Here is a 22,881-nt window from a genome sequence, read left to right as displayed (position 1 = left end):
GTCTTGTTTATCGATGAAGTTGCTCCTACCTGTGTGAGGTAGCCGTATAACGGGCCGTGTTTCCCTACAGCGCCGACGTTCAGCCGCCCGTCATGGAGGACGGAGCCAAACCCAGAGGCCTCCTGACCACCGAACTCTGATGAAGTCACTCCGCTTCCAGACTGTTTCCCCACAAACTGTGGCAGCTTCACGTTTCACATGAACTACAATCACTTTCACCATAGGATGAATTCTATTTTTTTTTTTGCAAACGTGCAGCATTATCATCTCAACCGCATGTGATTGTTTTTGTTTTTTTAGGAGGGGGTTGATCTGCCTGCCACTTAACTGAATCCATCCAAGCTGATCAGATCTCCTCTAGTGACGTCAGTATCTTCAAGTTGTGTTTGTGAACGTGGAGCTAAAACCTGAAAACAAAAGAGACACAAAGTGTTGGATACTTAGTTTTCATTGTAGCCGTGGCGTTTGGGACCGCTGGATCTCTGAGCTGCTCCAGGACACCGACCTGAACCTCGAAAGTCCACTTTTGAGTTTCTCTAGCACTGGATACGAAAGCTTCACTGGATTTTCTTTGCAACACTGGACTTTTCAAAGAAAGTTGGTTTTATAAATATGTTTTTCTGTGTTTTTTTTGTTTTAAAATGCCCATTCCAGGATGTTTCAGTGGTGTAGAAAATAGCTCTGCATCATTTTTTTTTTGATCCAGTTTAGTAAGCTTCTTCATAACCACTAATATTAAGTTTTATTTTATTGTTTTTAATTAAAGTTTCTTCCCCTTCTTTTTAATCTGCATTTTTCACACATCAGACACGCTTCTTTTAGCTTCTAAATCGGGCATCGAAATGCCAAAAGCGAAAGCTGTTGACAAGCTGTGACGACGGGACTGCGTGGACTCGACCTCTGTCTTAACATGTTGTAGCTTCTCTCATGCCTTATGTAAAATGAATGTATTCGACACGTGTGATCTAAGAATGCTGGAAATGCCGCAGTTCAAGCATGTTTGTGTCTGACGCCGTTTAAATCCACAAAAGCTGAAATAGTCTATTAAGGAGAAACAAAGTGTGAAATTTCTTAAGGCTGGTTTTGTAAACAGCGAACGTTGGACTGTTGGAGTCACAAGGTTCTGGGGGTGTAGCGGTACATAAATCAGAGCTCTTAGGTTTTTGGTTGGACTGCAAAAAAATATATATATTTGCTTCTTAGAAACAACTGTCTTGCAAACAAAGAGAGAACAAATTACCATAGATTAGCAACAAGGCATCATCGTACTGCTAAATTTCTAAAATACAAAGATACACTTTCTTTAAAAATCCAGTTTGAATTAAATGCTAAAAGGTCATGCCTTAAGTTAAAACCTCATAAACTAACAGGGTTCGTACCTCATCTCGGAAAGTGTAACATTTGCTTTTTTGTGTGTGTCTAGATAAGTATGGATTAAACATTTTTTCCATACTTCATTCCTTTTTATTATCTAAGGATTTAGATTTTATGCATCACAACTTGAGTAATTTTTCAAACTCATTGGACATTTTGCTTTCTGAGAATTCACTAATAAATACAAAATAACTTAAAAGGTCAAATTGGGTTAATTTTGTTGCTTCTTTTGCCGATAAGGGTTTTAAAATTGCCTTGTGGTTCATTAAATGGCTCTCATAACATTTAGTTGCCAAAGAAGGCACTAAAACTATTACTTTATTAATATTTACAAAAAGAATAAACATAACTTCACCTTAGAGAATATCCTTTTAATATAAAAGAATGATATTCTGATTTTTAAGGTCTAATCTCTGGGTTGTGAAAAAAAAGATTAATCCAACAAAAAATAGTGATTTAGCCCTTTACCTCACTGCTGAATTAATGGCCAACTTTAGTTTAAGTTGCTTCTTGAGTTCAACAATAAACATATCAAACCCCAAAAAGTAAATTTCTGCTCAAAAAATCCTTTGAGAAATTAGAGCCTGGAAAAATGCAGATGTTTTTTTTAATTGATGTGTAGGAACCTTGATGGATATCTCTGTTTTTACAAATATCCAACAAATTGTTCTTAAGACTTATTTCTGCAAAAGAAAACTGTTATGGCTGGTTTATTAACGTATGGCAAGCCATTTTCTCTCTTAATCAGAAACAAACCTCCCTTACTTACCACTTTTTAGATTCTCCTTAAATTAAAATTAAATTAAATTTCTTGCCATGAAACAGGTTTAATGCCCCACAAAGTAAATGCACAATTATGTGACTTGCCACATTTCCAACACTTCTCACTGCTGCAGTACACAAAACATTACGTCTGCTTTTTACCAAGACAAAGCAGTTTTGTGTTTAGTCATTCTTGCATTGGTTTGGTGTGGTTTGCTTTAGATACTGGCCAGATCTCCTGACTTTCTGTTTTTGCATTTAAAGCAATAAAAATAACTGGCTGCACCCGTTTCTACCTGAAAGCGGAGGTCACCTGTAACCGACTGATCCTTCCATATGCCATGTATTTCAGATACATGTACCGCTACACCCTGCAAAGTATTGACACCGACTCTATATTTTTTCCTTTTTTACTTTAGTATCTCACTCCAGTGATGTATAGTAATTATCCAGACAATAAAACAGACAAATGTTTTATATTGTTTTACTCTAGCAGGTGTAGATAATTTATATTTGGCAAATGTTCAAACTTTGTGTTATCTAAGAAATGTCGTAGCAAATGGTTATGGCTGTAGATATAAAGTCGAATCATATAAAGTATATATATTTTTTGAAACTACCTAAACAGTACAGTTACTACAGATCTTTGACCTCTTGGTGTTTCTAACTAAAAAGTAGTAGCAGACGTACAAAACTGGAAAAACGACTCGTGACGTCTCAAATGCTACAAACCCTCTGTTCACTATTGGATCATGACTCAGTAAAACCTTGCTACAGTAGAAACCGACTGTCGCTCATTCTTTTATGATGCAATCACCACCGTGCTTCACACTTGTGACATTTGAAAGCAGTTCCTCTTCATGCTTTTTTAACCAGTTGACCATGTAGGTGTACCCTCATTTTATGGGGTTGTGCACATCTTTAAAAATTGTCTTGACTTTAACCGTCAAGTGAAGTCTGAAATGAATTGTTTAACTTTTTTTCCACATTTTGAGATTGGAGAGTTTTCAGATAGTATTGGTTCTTCTGTTTCTGAAAAATATGAAAATATTTCTTTTTGCTTGATTTTGAAAAATAGTGGTTTTCTAGTTGCAATTTTTACACTTTTGACCTCCAGCCAACTTTATATCGATTTTAAATTGAGGCAAGGTAATTTTATTTATGTGAGTAAGGTGCCTCAAATTCCAAGCAAAACTGCGTGTATATAAATAAACAGGGAATGACTTTAAGGATAAAACATAAAAATGTGTAACTGTATAATGATCTAACAGATCTGTTTTGTACCTACCGTTTTATGTCGTTAATTTGATTCATGTTGCATGTTGGCCTTGCTACCACTAGATGGCACTGCAACTCAATATTTTACACTTTGTGAGGACGGTTACTTTTATTCGTTTGTGCTTTTAATTATGTTTAGAAAATGTCCACAAATGGAAGAAAATGTGTGTTTTATGCCAAAATCATGAGAATTCCAACATTATGTTGAGGATTCAACTAACAGCTTACTGTACTAAAACTTTAAGCTGTAAAAGCTTTTAAAACATGTCTATATGGTTATAATGTAGACATTTAAACAGAATCATTAAGCTATGAACTGGTGTTTCTAAAAATACATTTTGTTTTTGAACCTTTATGAAACAGGTAGGAGTTTAAAACATGCAGTACTTATTTTCAACTCTAGGAGGTAGTGTAGCTCCTGGATTAACCAGACGATCTCAGAATAAGCCGTTTTGCAGTACAGGGAATTTGTTTCTGTGCCAGTCATCAAACTTTAAACATTTAAGTTTTTAGCTGAGATTGCAGCTAATTTCTCTTCTTGGATTTCTGACTTTATTGAGTATGTAAATCAGTCTTGCTTTATTATTTTCTATTCTATTTGTAGAACTTTACAGCACAACTCCGACCCATTGTGCCAACGTGTAATATGTAAAACAGTCTTAACACCCTAGTAGTCATTATGATGGTCTCCCTGATGAGAATTATGTATTTTTGAGTAGTTTGTAAATCGTATTTTGACAAATCCATCCTCAAACCCTGTCCCAAGAGGAGAAATTTATTTTCGAGTTTTAGGTTTTTGGTAAACATTTCTAAATTAAAGTGAGTAAAAGGAAATATTAGAAAATCTTTGTAACAAACAGCACAGTCTTTGCTGGAACTTTACTTTTTATCGACTGGCCCAAGTTCCAGAGCGGAGCATAGTTGGATGATTATGAGGCAGCAGAACGTCCCGCAGCTCAATAAGTCAACCAGGACTGCTCCCCTCAGCAGATGGGCCGCCTCCCTTCCACCTTCCAGATGAATAATTGATTTTAGACACAGACCTTATGCCAGGTCACAATCGCTGAAGCATGATCAGAAATTTGGCAAAAACGTGGGCAAAACTGGTGGCGACACCTAGCAGAAATCTGTTATCTCCAAAAATGTTAATATGCTAAAGAAATCAGCACTGTGGGTTTTAACTATGTGACTAATTTTCTAGCTGTATTATTTTAGCAAGTTTATATTAAGTGAAGGGGGGTGAGAGGGAGCATATTATCATAAACAATAATTCTCCTGTAATTTTGATTATTTGATTTCTTGTTTCTTACAAAGCAGACTTCAAGCTTCACAAATGTTGCAGGGGATCTGAACTCCTGAAAAGTGGCTCTGGAGTTTTAGCTCAGCGTAGCCACTATTATTCAATTTAGATGTTCAAAAATAGTGCCGAACCTCTAGGTGCACATATTCTTGATAACAATGAACATTTAATCACCTGGAAAGAAAAGCAACTGATACCAATGCTAACATTTCTGCCTATGGTGTTAGCTTACAATTTAGACAACTCTGAAAGATGGGGTTGTACGTTACTGCTTTAATGTTTCTTAAGCATTTGAAAATGGTGAAATCCTTGAGACACTTCTACAAACACTCATAGATGCCTATTTTAGAAAACAGATCTGCAGTGAATCTTTGGTTTTGAATTGCCTCATGCATCCCAGTCCTGCAGATTAAACGAGATCAACACTACACCTTTCTAGTTTAAAACACACATGTAGAAAAACCTGCATGCTGTTCTGATAAAGTCAAAGAAAAATAAATTTTTAATGCTAAATGTCTCAACATTCAGTAGGTCTGTTGACTTATTGTGTTAAGAAACTGCCGGGGTGAAATACGTTGTTCCTCTACATAACGAGCAAAATCAAATGCTCTGTAATTTTCCATTACTGGCTAAAATAAATGTTTACATTCTGCATGAAGTCCACGGATGCTAATGAGAGAACGCATCTGTTTCTGTAGCAGATTAAAAAAAAATAGAACAGAGCTTGATTAGATTTGATACATCTGCACATAGAAGAGCTGAATTTCCTGCTCCTTTTTAGTGATTTTTTTCTTTTTTCAGAGACTTTCTGCATCCAGATGTTCTACTATATCCACAGGTAAACTCTGTAAACGGGGAGGAAAAAACAGACACAAACGTGATTCCTTGTGCATTATTGCAATAATGACTATTGTGTTGTTTGGAGACAGCTTTGTGAGATTTGGCATTTTCAAAATGAGCTTGCACATCTTCCTTTTCAAAGCAGGTTTACATCCTTTGTGTTTGTGTCTCCGGTCAGTGTGGGGAAGGCATTCATATTCACAGTGAGATGATAAAGACGTGAGTACTGAGTAGTAATTGATTCCTAAAGGGGTGCATTGTGCCACACAGTGTGTGCCGTCTGCATGTGTGAGTCTGTCAGGTGAGACGTTGATGTGCCAGATTCAGTGAAAAGCCTCATTATCCACACAAGAACTGAATCGCACCAAACAGGCTTTAATTAGCAGTTTTTATGTCAACACTTTGTGTCTCTTTAGGAAAATATTAGTATTTATCTGTCATGTGTTGAGTGTTATTTGTTAAAGGGATGCTTTGAGTACTTTGCAGTGGGGCTCCACAAAGTCCTATTCGGTATTCAGTATCTTACCCAAAGCAAAGTTTGGAGAGATGGAGAGAGATTTTTGGAAAATCAAAAGAAATCAGCCAAGATATTTAGAAAGAGAGTTAACCAGTTGGGTATTTTTGTGTATGTGCCCTGTCTTCTCAAATCCCCACTCAGTTGAGTCAGAAGGATCCAGGTTTTGGTTCTACTAGAGGTTTCTTCATGTTGGACGACAGGTTTTCCTCTCCACTGTCGCCACATGCATACTTGGTATGAAGGATTGCTGTAAAGTCAACCACAAAATGCAAGTGATTCTCTACTGTCAGTACTTACTCATCCATTAGGAGTGAATGTTGCACATTAGTGATTCATTGCAATCTGCTGGGTGAATGTGTAATTAAATTGAAATCACTTTTTTTTCTAAAGTCCAATATTTGTTGTGGAATAGTGCTATAAAAATAAATTTAACTGAATGAAGTAACGTGGCTACTATTCCGTTTGATTCTCATCTCCCTTCAGTGCTCCAGCTGGACTTTCTCCCACTGAAGTAAATTTCTCCAATTGAATTACACTTGATTATCGGCTTTAGGACCGTGTTAGAATTGTAGTCTGCCTGCAGTTTTAGCAATGGCAGCGGAGGAAGTGAACAAAGCTGTTCAGTCAGCGTTGGCCACGCTTCCAGATATCGGATTAACATGATTTACTCTCTTCTCATTAAGGGATGGTTGTTTACAGCACATAGTTTCCAGTATGCTTCATAGCACTGAATTGGTGCAAACATTAGCAATTAGGTAAGTTTTAAAACTTAAACATAGTCCACACCTTCAGGTTTAATAAATAGTCAAAGGTCCAGTCTCCCTGTGTGAAGCGAAGCGTAGAACAAGGGGCTGTTTTTTTTTTTTTTTTTTTTTTTTTACCAGTGTGGCATATTGGAGCTAAACTTAAAAGGTTTGGAAATTGGAACCACTTGACACACTAGGAAGTTGAAGCTCAAACAGAAATGGGTCTTTCAAATGGACAGTGACAGAAAGAATACTGCCAAATTTGAAGCAACTTGAAGACAAGTCAATATTTTGGAGCAGCCATTACAAAGAATCTGATCTTAATCCTACAGAAAAGATTTTGGAAGAGCTCAAAAGATATTTTCACAAAAGAAAAGTCCACCTACAAAACTGACTCATTTACACCAATCTTCTTGGAGGAATTGGCCAAAATTCCAGCAAACTAGTGTGAGAAGTTTTCATAAGGACACTTAAAATGTTTAACCCAAATTTAAACAGCAAGTTCTTCAAAAAACAACAAAAAAAAGAATACATAATACGCAAACTAACTTATTTGAAGAAAGTTTAAAAAATATTCTTCTTGAAATCAGGAAATGTAAAAAAAAATATTTAGAGTTAGGCAAATATCTGGTTTTTACAGGAGACAGTGGTGGTTGCTTGTTGTCAGTGAGCCAGGTTTATTGTCTGGCCACCATGAAGGCTGACAGGCGATCCAGAGGGGATTCACGCGCTGTGATGTGTGTGTGCACGTGTGTGTGTGTTTTCTTTTTTTCAAAACCTGAAAGATTTTCTGTGGGTAAAACAAGAGTCAAAGTAAAACACACTGAGTTTTAGGGTTGTGTGTAGGCAAGAAAGAGAGGCAGAGAGAGGGTTTCTGGGAACAGACAGCTTGACAGAGCTCCTTTGAGGAGGTTGTTCTCCTGTGTGTTATCTTCCGGAGCCAAACCGGTAGTCCCAGGCATCTCAAGTGCCAGAGAGACCACACACTGACCTATCAAGGCACACAAGAGCATACACACCTGGTGCAACATCTGCAGCAGTGTCCACACACACATTTTCAAAAAATCCTGGGATAAAATGTTCAAATAGCAGCAGGCTCTCAGTACATTTTAATGGTCAAAATATTGGACAAATGTCAAGCAGTACCAAATAATGAGGACCTGTTTACCTCATATTGGCCCTTGTTAGGGCATTTTCTTAAAACTACAAACAGAACTGAATACATTCAGAACATTAGCGTTCTCAACTCAAACAGGTGCGTGACAGAGTGTCAGAAATAATGGTGGATTTTTGAATTTAAAGTGGCCCAAATGCACGTTGTTTGCAGAAGCGACTCTTCAGCAACTCAGCTAATAGGCAGAAACAAGAAACATTTGAAACTCTGTGCCGGTGGTTTTGTTTTGTTGTTCTGCTCCCAAAAAGTTTGGTAATGAATCTAACAATTGGTCTTTCTAAAGTGGCAGAAACACACTTTGTGTATTTAAAAATGAGTTAAGCTATTGATTCTTTTGGGGTTTTTTTATATAGGTTTCTGAAAATTTGTGCTCTACTGCAATTACAACAGTTGTTGAGTTAGTTCCTCTTAACTAGACACAGAGGACACGCTGATATCCACCCTAATGTAACAAATGCTTAAGCACATAATCTTCTTTGTTTTCCGCCTGATAATATGGTAGACTTTGTTCGATTGGGGAGCAAAATTGCAACATTTGTTACATGTCGCTTTCACCATGCATTGTGTCAAATGATCCAAGATAATTGAAAAACCTGCTCACCCCTCGCCTGCTGTGGCGCCAAGAACTACTGAAGGAAATGACACGAAAACCTCAGAAGACTTGAGCGTAACTTCTTGATTCATTTCTAATATATTGATTCATACTAGAAGCATCTCAAAGGTTCCCAAACAAGCTGTTTGGGAACTGTTTGTTCAGTTCCCAAACACTGAACAAACAGAGCTGACTCCACATCAAACCTCTTTCCACCTGAACCACACTTATTGCTTCTGGGATTACACTGCCCTCTTGTGTAAAATAATCTAACTACCAAATAAAATCATCACTGAATGAAAATACTGTTTGGCTGTGTAACGTAACAATATTTATAGATCTATAATTATTAATGTCTAATTAGCATGTCTCACTAATATCAAACGCTGCAAAATGATAAAAACAAAGACTGAGTCACATTGAATGGCTGAAACGTCCTCTTATTGTGCATCAGGAATGATATGATTAATAATTTAACACTTAATTAAGTCTTTACATCTTTACTCAGGTGGAAAAATATCACAGATTGAGACATTTCCTGCCAGCATGCTGGCATTTGTGATCCCTTTTTATGAATCTGAATGTCCTCACCCACAGGGGCCATTGTGATTGTCTTATTGTTCAGCTATCTATCCCCAGCACCGTCTCAGTCCGTCCCTTGTGGCTCGCTGCACCCCTGGTTGGCATGAACGCATCTGTCACACCAAACATTGTTTCCATAACAACCATCACTGAAAAAGGGGACTGAAGTCTGTAGAGAGTTCAGGCTTCTTCAGAGTCGCTGTAAAACAGGGTTTTACTAATTCTTAACTTTAAATATCATCTACCGTGTGGCTCCTTTAGTGTAGATCATCACCTTAATGCAATTTTAAAACCTGGATATTTTATGACAGAAAGAGGAACTTCTATGTTGGAACAAGTCCGAACAAAATTCCCCATAATCCTTCTCTCTGTTACAGCAGCCTGACTGAATAACCAACATGTTTTTGTATAAAAATACAGTTTCCTTTCAAACAACTTCCTACACTTTGTGCTCATCATCTCTGACTTTGTTTTTAAACACCTCACTGACACTGAAAATGACTTCCTGTTGTAACAACTTCTGCACTGAAGAGTGTTGTGTTACCAACTGGGTATGATGCAGTCATTAATAATTTTTTTTGTTATTGATCGGGGCCAATCAGGTTGAAAATGGTTATATTCTGGTCACCAAATATTTATTTACAAACTGTAACTACCACGTAATAACAAAGTAGAAACTGTAAATACATAATATTTGTAAATTCTGAAAATGTTGTCCTGGAGTTGTTGTTCCATTACAACTATGGTGATAGTGCAAAAAAGATGCCATTTTCTTTATATACCATCAAACAACAAAGTGTGTTCAGTCAGAGGCTCCCTCAGATGGACTGTAAGGCAGACTGCTACAGGAGATTCTTCTGTCCACAGCTGGTAACAGGACCCCATAATTATTAGACCGCTTGATAACAAGGAAATTATTTCAAAATGTCTACATTTTCAACCAATGATCACAAATGAAGGTGATGCCCAATGAAAGGGGAAGCTGGATCATTGATGTTAGGAGAGTGTAAATAGGTCAGCAGCTTGAATTTGTCTGTAATAAATAAGGGTTATTATTGCAATACATTTTAGAAATGTGAAAATGCCACCATTTAAAAGCAGTTTGTCTTTTCTTCTCAGAAACCAGTTGTGTAAATGCACAAACGCAGTATTATTAAGCTTATATTTTTTTACACAAAATAAATACTTAGCAGTCCACACACTTTTATGATTATTATAATAATGAATACACGCAATGGTAGTGTACAAAGAAAAGAAGAGCAGACGTTAATAATGATTATAGTGGTTTAGATAAAGACAGTCTGATGGTGAATGACTCAGTTTTCAGCTTCATCTTTGTGCCTCTGTGCTTTGATGGCTGAGCACAGAGGATGGAGTCGATGAGTTTGCTTGTTTTTGAACGCAGAGTTGTTGTCCTTGCCGAGTGTTTGTTTTTATGTTCAGATGCCCCAGTTAAAACTCGCCGCTTTGTTCTTCAAGCTAATATTAGTCTAAAATCGACACTCGTACAAACAAATTTTACATATGCAAATATTAGACCATGCATACATAATGAGGGAGTTGGTTGACTCACTGCAGCCAATAAGAATGATACAAAAAAATGAATTTAATGAAAAATCTGACATGATTAGTTTGGAAACTGAGGAATTTGACACAGTCCTAAAATGTTCAAGAGTTGTGAACACTTTTGCAGGAAGAAGATGAAACCTACAAAATCTCTTATTTCCCATTGTTAATAACAGCAGTAAAGGCCAGTTCCAGACTTGTCTTGACCAAAACATGGCCAGTTTAAAATGCTTTTGAACCTTTGAGGACTGTTTACTCTTCCCTTTCACTGATTTCTGTTTAATGTGCTCTGATGACTCTTTTATCACAAGGCTGAGCCGATTCTCAGCTACCACAGCAGACACCAAAACACCACAAAGCACGAAGACAAACAAGATTTCTGCTCCATGCTGGCATTTTTAATTTACACGAACTGTGGCTGAGATGGGCCAGCCGTAAAAAGGAACACTGAAATTGTCAAAAGTGAGTAATCTTTTTAATTTAGTCGGTATGTGCGTAATGATGAGGAACACACTGAATAGGGCTGAATCAGAAGCATAAAAAATTATCTTATTAGAAAAAGAGCCAATGTGAGAACACTCTTGAGCTTTACACGACCCCCAACATCATGATTCATATTTCAGTGACATTAACAACGACCTCTACTGCATTCACATCATCAAGACATGCATAATAGAGCTTAATGTACCACTATGAAAATGAACGATACCTGCTATGTCACAGATAACCGAGAAAAATTAAATCAAAGTCATGGTGATAACGCAAAATCTGAATCATAGTAAAGATGAAACTGGTTCTAGAGTTGCCTACACCTGCTCTTCAGTGTAAGTGTTTATCTCTAGCGGTCTTTGGGTGAAAAGCCGTGTATACATCTTGAACTTTAGCCTTGTAGCAAGAAGGTTCTGGGTTAGATCCAAGCCTAGATGAGTCCAAAATTGTCAGCAACGTTAATCAATAACAATATGTATCGCAGTACACACATGAGCAATCTCAATAGATAATATGTCTGATAGAATATTCAATAATTTCACTGAACTGTGATCCAGAACCGCACAGCATTCTGGGGGATGTAGGAAGAGGAAAGGCTTTAGGCTCACTCAGGTTGTTGGCAACTAATTCCCTCACTCTTGGGTTACCTAGCAACAATATGTTGAGTAACTTGAGCAGGAGCAGTTTAAGATTTTTCCACAGTGCCTCATAACTACTTAGAAATGAACAACAACATTGCAGAGTGAAAACTGTGAATAAAACAGGTTATTTCACTAGTTTGGTAATATTTCAGATATGGAAAACTGGAAACTAATCAAAAATTATTGATATCGACTGATACAAAATGCTTGTATTGTGAAACGTTTTTCAGCCTTATCGCTCAGCTCTATGTAAGACTAAACATTGAAAAATCACAGTTTAAAAGGATTTCTACATCAGAGAGTGAAAAAAATATTAAAAAGGAACATAAAGGAAATCATAAAAAAATAACCCACCACAGAAACACAACCTATCCAAACTGAATACCATTTGCATCAAAAATAAATGTAAAAAACAAAACAAAACAAAAAAACTACTAAGCATATGCAGGATCCCTGAGGGGCTAGACATAAAACTTATGTAAAACTCCATGATTTAAATGCAAAACTAATTATTTCAATTAATTTTAACATGATTGTCTTTTCAGAGGTTGAACTGTCCTGAACTTTTTTTTTTTTATCAATGTCCTTGGATGTCTTTCCTTTTGATTATTGCACTCGCAGAGCCTTTTGTTAAGTTATAACAAATGGATTTTGTATTCCCTCTGGACTTTGGTCTGCATCAGTGTTTTTTTATTGCTGTACCACAAGAAGCATTTGCTCAAACTAAGCTTTGAGTTAGCAATGACTCTGTAGCTCAACGGGCTTTAGTTTACCTTATTGGGTAAAAAAGTCTTTATTTTTGGTGTCTAACATTGCTGCCTCAGGATCTGGACACCAAAAAATACCTCCTGAACGAAAATTAAGGTCCAGATTTCAGCTTGGATTGAACATTTTTACATCTGTGACACGGTATGATATATTCTTTCTCATTCAAGGTGAAACTAAGTTGTTCTTTAATGAGACTGACATTAAATTTGAGATGCTTCACTAACCTCTTTTATCGTCCTGCGCCCTGAACAGTCATTCCCTCGCACGCATGTCATCCACCTATTCATGAGGTCAGGGTTATGGTCTGTGGTAAGCTAAGCAGTTCACAGAATAATATCAATTCTCCATGGGAAACTAATGAGTGGTGGACATGCCCACTGGCCACAGAGGACACATTTTATTCCATCACACTGGGCGTCTGTTAGACTGTGTGTTGTGACTGTCTGAATGTTTAGAGCTTTTCGCTCAATGCTCCGCCATATGGCCACTGTTCCGGGAATTTTTAGGAAACTCCTAACACTCTGTGCCCACACATGGCCCACTCATGCTAGGTCAAGATTGGAAAACAATGCCAGCGAATGGAGATGAATAGAGTGGATAGAAAAGCTGGTTTTAAAAGAGCAATTTGTCTTGAAAGGAACCAAAGAGCACAGGACACACAGAAAGAAGCAGATTTGGTGATAAAGTCTGAAGCTGTAAATTGCAAAATCAGCCAAGACAGGAAGGAGACAGTAACAGTAAAGATACAGATGGAAAAACAACACCGAAGAGGAAAAGAAAAATGGTTCATTTGCTAAAAGAATATAGAGAAAGAGAAGGCGGGTAAAATTGCGAAAACTGAAAAGAAAGAGGAAGGACTTGAAAAGAGAAAAAGAAGTAAAAGAGGGGAAACGGAGTGAGAGAAAGTGAAGAGGCCAGGTGCTGTGGCAGAGCAGATGGAGAGATAAAAAGGGGGAGGGAGAGAAAGAATGATGGCAAAGTGGAAAAAACAGAGCAGAGAAGTTAATGTCTCAAACATTGTGTGATGGGGCGTGTCTGTTTCAATGCCAGGCAACTTTTCCACACACTCTTTTAAAGACCCGTTTTTATCTTTTTGTTTTTTGGAGTGCTGGAGGGATTTATTTCTGCAGGCTTTTTCTTTGTCTCAGTCTTCCTCTCTGGGATTCAGTTTAGTAACTTGGCAAACATGATTCTACATTAAGAAACACACCCTAAGCTGCAGCTTTCACATTGGGCAGTCAAATAACATTAAAGGAAAACAATTCAGCATTTTAACATGAATCAACAGATCAGTGTCAATGTCTATATCTTTGACTGTTGAATAAGAAACTGTTTGCTTTCTCAAAAAGAATCAAGGAATGTGTAAACATTTTGAATTTGTCATAGGCCTTTAGCGGTCTAGCAAAACAAGGTAGCCCTCCTTACTAGGACAACACTATAATAAAACATTTTGTAGCAGTCTAGCAAAATAAACTAGTTCTTTTTGTTATGACTACAGCAATATCATTTTGAAATGTTTTAGTGAACATTAGCTAACACATTAACTTAGAAGTCTAGCAAAAGAGTTTAGACCTACAGCAATGTCATTATAAAATGTTAGGGTGGAGAGGACAATTATGAACGCTAAGGTTAGCTACGTAGCGACCTCACCGTCTAGCTAACACAGCTTTGTTGGTTTTGTAGTTTATATGAACAACCTAAATCTTAACACACCAAACAACAAAACAGTTTAACAAGTTGCATGACATTTAAGGTTCTGTAGGTTACTTAGGCTTATATCCAGATTAAAGGCTATGCTAGCATGCGCTTTATCCTTAGTGGACTGTTAGCTAGGAGCAAAGTTGTTACTGTAGGTGACATATTGACAAAATTTCTTTGTTATGTTGGAGTTCTAGGCCATAACTAGACAAGACATTATATGATCATAAATACCATTTAAAATTAAGTCTACATTTGAGCAGCTTATTCTGTTTTGACTTGTATATTTGGCCTAATTTAGTCATTGCCATTTATCTACATTTCACAATGATTGAAAACCATTTCTTTTAGGATGAATATGTTAGAAACCCAGGGCTTTTTTCTCATAATCTGTCAGGTGACAACACTTATGATGAAAATACAATGTCATTTTGTGAAGATGTGTAAAGTCTGGAAAAGTAACAAGAAAAATAAACCTGTTTATTTCAATACTTAGTTTATGGTAAAATAGTATTCCACATTTTCCTAATGTCATGTTAAAAGGGTATGTAATGAGGTTGGATATTGATTATAAATTATGATTTAATATCAAAATATTATGCTGTTGTCACATTGTTTCCTATTTTGCTATGTATGTTGTCGTATTGATGAACATTTTTTTACGTGGGGCTAAAAGAACTAAATGGTGTTTTTTGTCACATTACATGCATTAGATATCTTGAATATTTTAATAATATGGCAAAAAGGATTTATGTAAAATGCACAGTAACAATATAAGTACAAACTAAACAACAAACACCAAAGGAACACCATATCCCATGACTATTTATGTGTTATGTATCAGTAAACAAAAAGCATAATATAAATGCATTATAATAATATCTATTATGTGTTGAAAAAGAACACTAAAAGCAAATACATTAGAAATGAACAAATGAACAAAACAATGCTACAACTTGACAAGAGGGTAAAGGATACACTATTATGCAAAATACGACATTGCAGGTTGCATTTCAGGGATGTGTTATCAATACATTTTGAACTTTTATTTTTTGAGTAAATTATGGAACAAATGTACAAAGGTTTGATGTTCTTCACATTTTCTCTGTATATTCATTCGCAAAGTCTCACAAGTGCCACACTGAAGTCTTGGAGACGGCTTGCCATCACAGAAAGCTGGGTGGAAATGGCAAGGCCAATCTCTCTTCTTTTCTGTCACAGAGTCACTGGAGCAGCACAGACATAAACATAATAATCCCTTTGAGCTCCATGGGGGGACAGGATACCCATATTTGGAAGCGAGGAGAAAGGGAGGCGTGGTGGGCCCTACAGAGCCGCGATAGGAAACTTGACATGGCGGAACGGGTGAATTATATCGGAAAGGCTGAGAACAGTTGAGCATCCAGACTGCTGGAGTGGGGTGATTGTCTGTCTGAGGTTGGTTTACTTGCACTCTCTCATACTCACACACCAATATGGTTGTCTTGCTTCTTTTTGTTTCCCCTGTTCTTCATGTCGTTACTTTCTATGATTTTTTTTTCAAACTCATCTGTCATTCATGGCAACTTTTACATCCTTTATTCCTTCTTAATGAGTGACCTCCCTTCATTGTACATAGGCTTAGATTTCAACCCATCTGTAGAACTGAAGAAGCCTTTTGTAGAGATGAAATGTCTTCAAGAAACAACAGAAGTCTAGTTGCCTTTTATTCACACACTTAGGATTCTCTTCTTTCTTTCAGTTGTCCCATTGCATCAACTTAGATGTGTCACACTTATTTGCCTTTTGTATAATGTCTCGTATTTACCAAATGTTTTAAATTTCTCAAGAAAAATTGCAATTATTGGACCTGCTTATGGAAGATGTCATAGTAACTGCAGGGTCAGAGATATAATAAGACCCTGACAGCCTGAAAATGGAAAGGTTGAGTACATTTGTCTCTGTAGCAATTGCAACTAAGACCATTTTCCTTGAAAGTGATCTATAAAATATGTTATTTGTTGTAATGTTACAACTGATGAAGAACAGCAAAGATAACTCTTGATTTGATTGCTCTTTTTATCAATGTGGTCTCAGCCAATTGTAAAATCCACTTGTCCTCTGTTTTCATACCAATAAACCCCACAAAAATTTATTTGGGGTCAGCATGATTCTTTTTACATGAAAAATGTGATTGGAGAACCAAAAAACAGGGAAAAGCACATTATACAAAGGAGTAATGAATGTAACAAAGGCATTCAGATGTCTGGAGATCATGCAGTTATCTGTGACAGAGGAGAGTTACACTAGTAGAAGAACTTGTCATTCTTGGTAATCTAACTTCATAGACAGCAATGTCTCTCCAATAGCCTGCATCCAAAATGTCTACAGTAACTAATTGATGTACAGGTTGAAACAGGCAGCATTCCCCAACTCTTTCATTAATGCCAGTACGAGTAGTATATTCAACAGTAATTAGAGGCGTTGCTGCAGAGACTATGTTAAGATCTGGCCCAGCTTGGGAAAGGGGCAGAATTTCAACAGATTCCTAATGCCCTCAGCAATCAGCATCCACAACAACTCTTTGAAGAACAGTGGTTATTATGACATTTAATTTCCCGTTGGGATTAATAAAGGATTTTTGAATCTGAATTAGTCTAGTAAAAATCAGCCCCTTGTGCTCTTTGCTTTGTACAGAGAGTCTGGACCCTTGGATATTGAGGAACATGGACTCAGTTGAATTTATAAACGACTGGGTTTGATTTTACCCAATCACCAACGTTTGGTCTTGAGGGCCATAGTACAGGATTTTTGGTCCTTCCATTAGACTTTCAGTTTACCGGAAATTGCATGTACTGCAAACAACTCTGTTATGACATATTATCTAGCAATAAAATGTCATATACATTCCTCTTGCGTCGACTTTATATTTGGAAGCCTAGCCAACACGGACTGAATGACTTTGTTCACTTCCTCCACTGCCAAACTACAACCACAGGCAGACTACAATTCAAAAATAGCACAGAAGCTCAACGTCATCGTTCCTCTTTCTGCTCCCTCATTGGCCCGGTTGAAATTCAACCAGATCACTGTGAGAAATTCCAGATAGGAGACTGAAGGGAGATGAGAATCAAACAAAATTGCGTAGGAAGGCAATGCCCAGGCCAAATTTGGCAATCCAAAAAAGGCGAGAGGATGGCCTTTACCTGACTGCATTGTGTCAAGTGTAAGGTGTGGCACAGAGAAGGTTATGGTGTGGGGGCTGTTTGTAACAAGCTGGGTTTGCCCTTAGTTGCAGTGTGCAGCATTTATTGCTTCAGTATACCAAGACAGTTTGGTCAATTTCAGGCTCCTAGATGTGTGGGAACAATTTTATGATGGTTACTTCATGCTGTAACTTGAGTCCTTACCATGCACAAAACAAGTTCCATAAAGACATGGACGAATGAGTTAGGCGTGGAAACATACGGCCGCCCTCACACAGTGTTGACCTCAAGCTGACAGAACACAGTTCACTCAATTACAGAAGAGACCAGAGCCAGGTCGCATCAGTGTCTCACCTCACAAATACTTCTCTGAAAGAATGGTTGAAGGTTCCTTTAAACACTGTCCTAAACCTTGCTGAAAACGCTCCAAGAAAAGTTTAAGCTGTCATATTTGTTCAGGGTGAGCCAAAATCACATAAAATCCTGTGGATTAATGTCACTCAATTCCATGTGTCTGAGGGAATATAATGTAGCAGCTCCAGTCAATCATCAACGGCTCTAACGCAGATGGTTATAGTGAATACACAAATATTTTCACAGACTCACTTTTTACTAAACGCCTAATGAACACACAGCCCTGGATTGGCCTTTAAGCACCACATCTGTCATGCACACACACACACACACACACACACACACACACACACTTGCACACCATCATTATACTTTCAATCCCTCTTCCTCATTAGTGCTCTCTTCCCATACATCTATGTTTCTGCTTACTTTTCTTTTTCACATCCATCTCTCCCCTTCCTCCATCTCTAAAGAACACCTTTCATTCACCCTCCCTCCCCCCTTTGAATACTTTCCAGCATGGATTCCTCTCTGTCTCAGTATGTCCAATAGCATCTCCATCTCCCTTTGTCTGTCCTCCCACCACCTACTCAGGGCGTCATCCTCTGTTGTAAATCTTGTTCCCCGTCCTCTGAGGCTGATGCTGCCTGCAGCTCAGGGCAGAGTGATAGATTGTACAATATTGAGCCTCTGTAAAAGTTGCGACTGAGATCTAGGGTTCTCATAAGAGAAGGACCGCCATTGCCTGTAGGGAGTGAATCACGGAGAGGAGAGGAAGAGGACAGATGTGTACGAAAGCAAATATGAAGAAAACACGAGAAAGATGAAGAATTTATTGAGCAAAAGCAAGGGCAGCTGGCAGAAATAAAACACACTGGTGACTCTTATCATGCATAATTTAGGTTCCTTGACAAATGAAAATAAACCTGGATAATTTACCTCTATGATGCAAAACCAATATAGCCGACGCAGAATTCTGAAAACCTGAACAGAAAAATAAAAAGCAGTGTAAAATGACAATATTTTACTTTTAAATATATTTTTACAGAAAACCTGGGAACAATTTCTTCAGGTTTTATGTTCATAGGATATTTTGCCTTTGCCAAATTGATAATAGACGAGAGAACCACTGGAGTTTTGATGTTTATGCAAACTCTAGTTAAAATTAAAATGATGGGGCCAAACACAAATATGGTGGGACACCAGTCTGACTGTGTGAGACAAAAGGGAACCTTAAATCCATCAAATAAATTATATATATCATTGGAAGAAAAATAAAGAATCTTGAGCAAATAGAGAACTGCGTTTTTGGATAAAGATTTTTTTTTTTTACTGTCAAAAGAGCTGTAACTGCTGACAGCTGACATGGGGTTTTCTTTAAGAGGTGGAAAACATAAAGTTAGCTTGTTACATTTCTGTAAAATTTGAAGACTATAGTTGGAAGTTGTGTTGGAATGGAGTCACTTGGATTGGACTGGATTGTGTTTCCATTACAAATGTTTGCAAAACTTTAATAACAAAAAATGAGAAAAAAACAAAAAACAAAAACAACAAAAAACCAACATTTTTTTGCAATTGCAATGTGTCCATTAAATAAGAAATGCAATTAAAATCACACATGTGAATAAACCTATTCATGTGAGAAGTCACTAAAAATCTGTTTACATCAGAATCTCTGCAACCTTCAACTGAACCAAACTTGACATAGAAATTACATCACAAAGGGTGTTGTTGTATTAAAACATTGAGAAATGTGCACATGAAATATGGATAACCAAAGGATTGCGATGCAAAGCCACCCAAGAGTTTTTTGGAACAGTCGAATGTCGTGGACTGCAGATAGTGTCATTGCTTTCAGATCCATCACACACAGATGTGTCCCTGACATGGGCTACAACTTTTCCATGTTTTTTTTTTTTTAATTAAGACACTCTGGAAAAAGAGAGTTCAAACGCAGTAAAAGATTTGTCATGTTGCTCAGAGGTTCAAATACCATCCTTTTACATTTACAAATGAAATTTCTGTTTTTACCAGTTAGCAGCATTGGAAATTTGCAGGCTTTGCATGTGCATTGTAGCCTCAGGTGGTATATTTGTTGGATGTTCCTCCTCTAATTATATTCAGGTGCAACATAATGAGCCAACAATACTCCAGGTAGAGAATGGCACTTATGGACTCCATGTTGTAATTAAAACGACTTTCTGTTTTCATTACCCATCAGTCCCATTTTCTTTTTGCTATTAAGATAAAGCAAGATTTTGGCATTTTGACAGCTTCTTTTTATTCCTGCAGAGCACAACTCCTCTGTGAAATGTCTTGCTATGCTTTTGCTGCAACAGCTTTGGCTGTGACTCACTTTGTTGTTGTGTGTTGCTGGTTTTTGAGCGTACAGTGGGTTTATCAAAACTTTCCCACTGAAAACATCTACCTGCTGAGAGCTGTAGGCAGGACATAAGTTATGTATTAGGGCCAAACTGGCGGGGTTCCAGTGTTTAAATCAGAACAAGCTTTTTATTTACAGCTGAACACTGGGGTTCCTCAAGTCTGAACAGTTGTTGCAGAAAATCACCAGCTGTCATTCACTACACGCTGAGAGGAGACCAGAAAAGGACACACAAAGGCACACGTATTAAAGCGAGCATGAAAGCGTACAAAATGCATTATTTGTCACACACACAAGGACACATCACGCTGTGCAGAAGGTGTTCGGGGTAAGTAACCTTCTCTTAACTCAGCAGGAAACAGAGGAACCTTGCCTACTATTGCTGACTCTATTCACTTTAGCAGGTTGATGGATGATTCAAGCCAGTCTGGTGCTGAGTACAAGCAGTGTATCAATTACTTAACTCTGTAAATATTGTGTGAAATATGTTGGAGGTTTTTCTTTTTATGAATATTTCTGGCTTAGTCAGAAATATTCTGACAAACGAAAGCCATTGGTTTACAATTTATACTAATTCTTCATTGCAGTCTTGAAAATACAGCATATTAGTATTTTTAATACAGTATTAAGTAGCACTATTAAATCGTTTTTGAACTAAAAATGCATGTTTTTGTTTTTGGCTTGAAGCGGTCATGATTTATTTTAGACAAATCACACAAGTGCTTCAGTGAGGTTGGACGTTTAGTATATTGCCGTATTTATCAGTTCTTCGTAAAATGTTGGACGTTTGTGATTATTGATGGATGTTACAAAAATTTTGTTTACTTGATTTGTCCACCTACTTTAATCTCACAATAATTTGTGGTTGTAAATATTTCATTGTGAATTTTTTTTGGAATGAGATTATATGAGCAAAATATTTTGTATCTCATTGATTTGAACTTCATTGGATTTATATGCAAGTCTGACTATATGGATTAGATCCTGCTAAAACAAATTTGATGTGATTGGACCTGATGGTCTTTGAGACTGGTACAAGAGTTCCTTTAGCCTTATGTAAATAAAAAAAATAACCAACACTCCAAAAATATTTTTAGGTTTTAATTAGGGCAAGAACAGGACGCGTTTCAGCAGCATGCCGTCATCAACTTATTACAGGTCAGATAAACAATGTGGCATTGAAGCCAATCAGAGACTCTGAAACATTAAACCTACTGTAAATGAAACGTTAAGGAAGAAATTGAATAATTTATCCATAGATTTTCTTATTTATTTATGTGCATTTTTTGTGAAAATCCTTTGGAGATTAAAGAATAAAGGTATTTATTCTGACTTGTTTAGTTTGACTTTGGTCTTTCCTCACTTCAATAATTAGTCATTGTATGCTTACAATGGCCAGAAACAAAGAGAAAAAAACATGTTCACACACATATTTAATGTCCAAGCTATTTGTAAATACAGCTGGAATAACAGCACAACCTTTCCATTATGTATTTTTTAAATGAACACGTCGAAATACACACACACTCTTAAAGGGAATCATCTGTCACTCTCCATCAGGTGATGAATAATGCACCAATCTGTCACCAATCCAATAAGCACATCGCCCTGAGCTGCTTGTAAATGCACAGCATGGAGAAACCAAAAAAACACACCCAGACACACAAAGAAAACCACACAAGTAAGTACAAACAACCTTGCTGCACAAGCACAGACAAAACACCACTTACAGTACACCAAGGCACGCTCTGAACAGTGATTGATGCTTCTGAGCTTTGTTCACATTTTTAACCATGGGGGCATTATAAGAAAATAATTGATAGTGGCCTTACATCCCTTGCAGGTATAGAAAACACACACACACTGATGCACAGGAAAACAGTGGCATTATTCCAACCTTTATGCATGATGGCAGATCTGCTCTCATACATCATTGCTTATTTTTTCTTCAGTTTGGATATGTGTCATTTTTTTCATTAAAAAACATCACAGAACTCCACAAGCCTCTTTTTTCATTTGGAAAGAATGAAGTGAAATGAAACAATGGGAACAAAGGCAGCTATTACTGCAAATTCTCGCTGTCAGGTAGGAATAGTAATTTCATGGCTTGTATGCAAATTGTCTGAAATACCTTTAGGAGTTCATTAGGAACACATTTTTAAGTAATTACCATTACTTAATGACACAAAGTGAGAATAAAAAAATGTCTATTCAGACAAATGAGGACAGTTTTAAATCCCTTCATCACCTTCTGGCACCTTTTTTTGTTCAGTAGCGGGAGGTTTTTGGGCTACAGTGGTTCTGCAATCTGTCTTTGATGCTATCTCTGAAAGTAATGAGAATGTCTGATTTTTACTGTTCGAGTTACTGGTTGGGATTTCTGAAAGGTCAGTCGTCTGGTTTTTATATCCTTCACTACAACCCAACACAAAAACTGCTTCACCAGATATTGTGGGGTATTTCCTACTTGTCAAGACTTTGTGGGGAAATTCAAGAATTACTATTGAAGAAATCCAGAACAAATTCTCTCGAAGGGACAACTATAGGAATGAGTAACAAAAATAGGGTTAGAAAAAAATGGATTTACAGCATGGAAGAAATGGTTAAGGTTCCAATATCTGGGTTACTATTA

At 37.1% G+C, this 22,881-nt stretch overlaps 1 protein-coding gene across 1 annotated transcript in view; it reads left to right on the top strand.

Moving 5' to 3' along the window:
* Positions 1 to 2,913, top strand: part of epb41l5 (erythrocyte membrane protein band 4.1 like 5) — a 44,439-nt gene extending 41,526 nt beyond the window's left edge. The window contains exon 37 of the mRNA XM_016676712.1: positions 71 to 2,913. Coding sequence (XP_016532198.1) covers positions 71 to 140 — 70 coding nt within the window. The 3' untranslated portion in view covers positions 141 to 2,913. The remainder of the gene's footprint in view (positions 1 to 70) is intronic.
* Positions 2,914 to 22,881: the final 19,968 nt, after the last annotated feature.

This window comes from Poecilia formosa, unplaced genomic scaffold (assembly GCF_000485575.1).
Source record: "Poecilia formosa unplaced genomic scaffold, Poecilia_formosa-5.1.2 Scaffold140, whole genome shotgun sequence".
Classification (NCBI taxonomy): Eukaryota; Metazoa; Chordata; class Actinopteri; order Cyprinodontiformes; family Poeciliidae; genus Poecilia; species Poecilia formosa.
The sequence above is the reverse complement of the archived record's forward strand: the minus strand, read 5'-3'. Positions and strand labels throughout refer to the sequence as shown.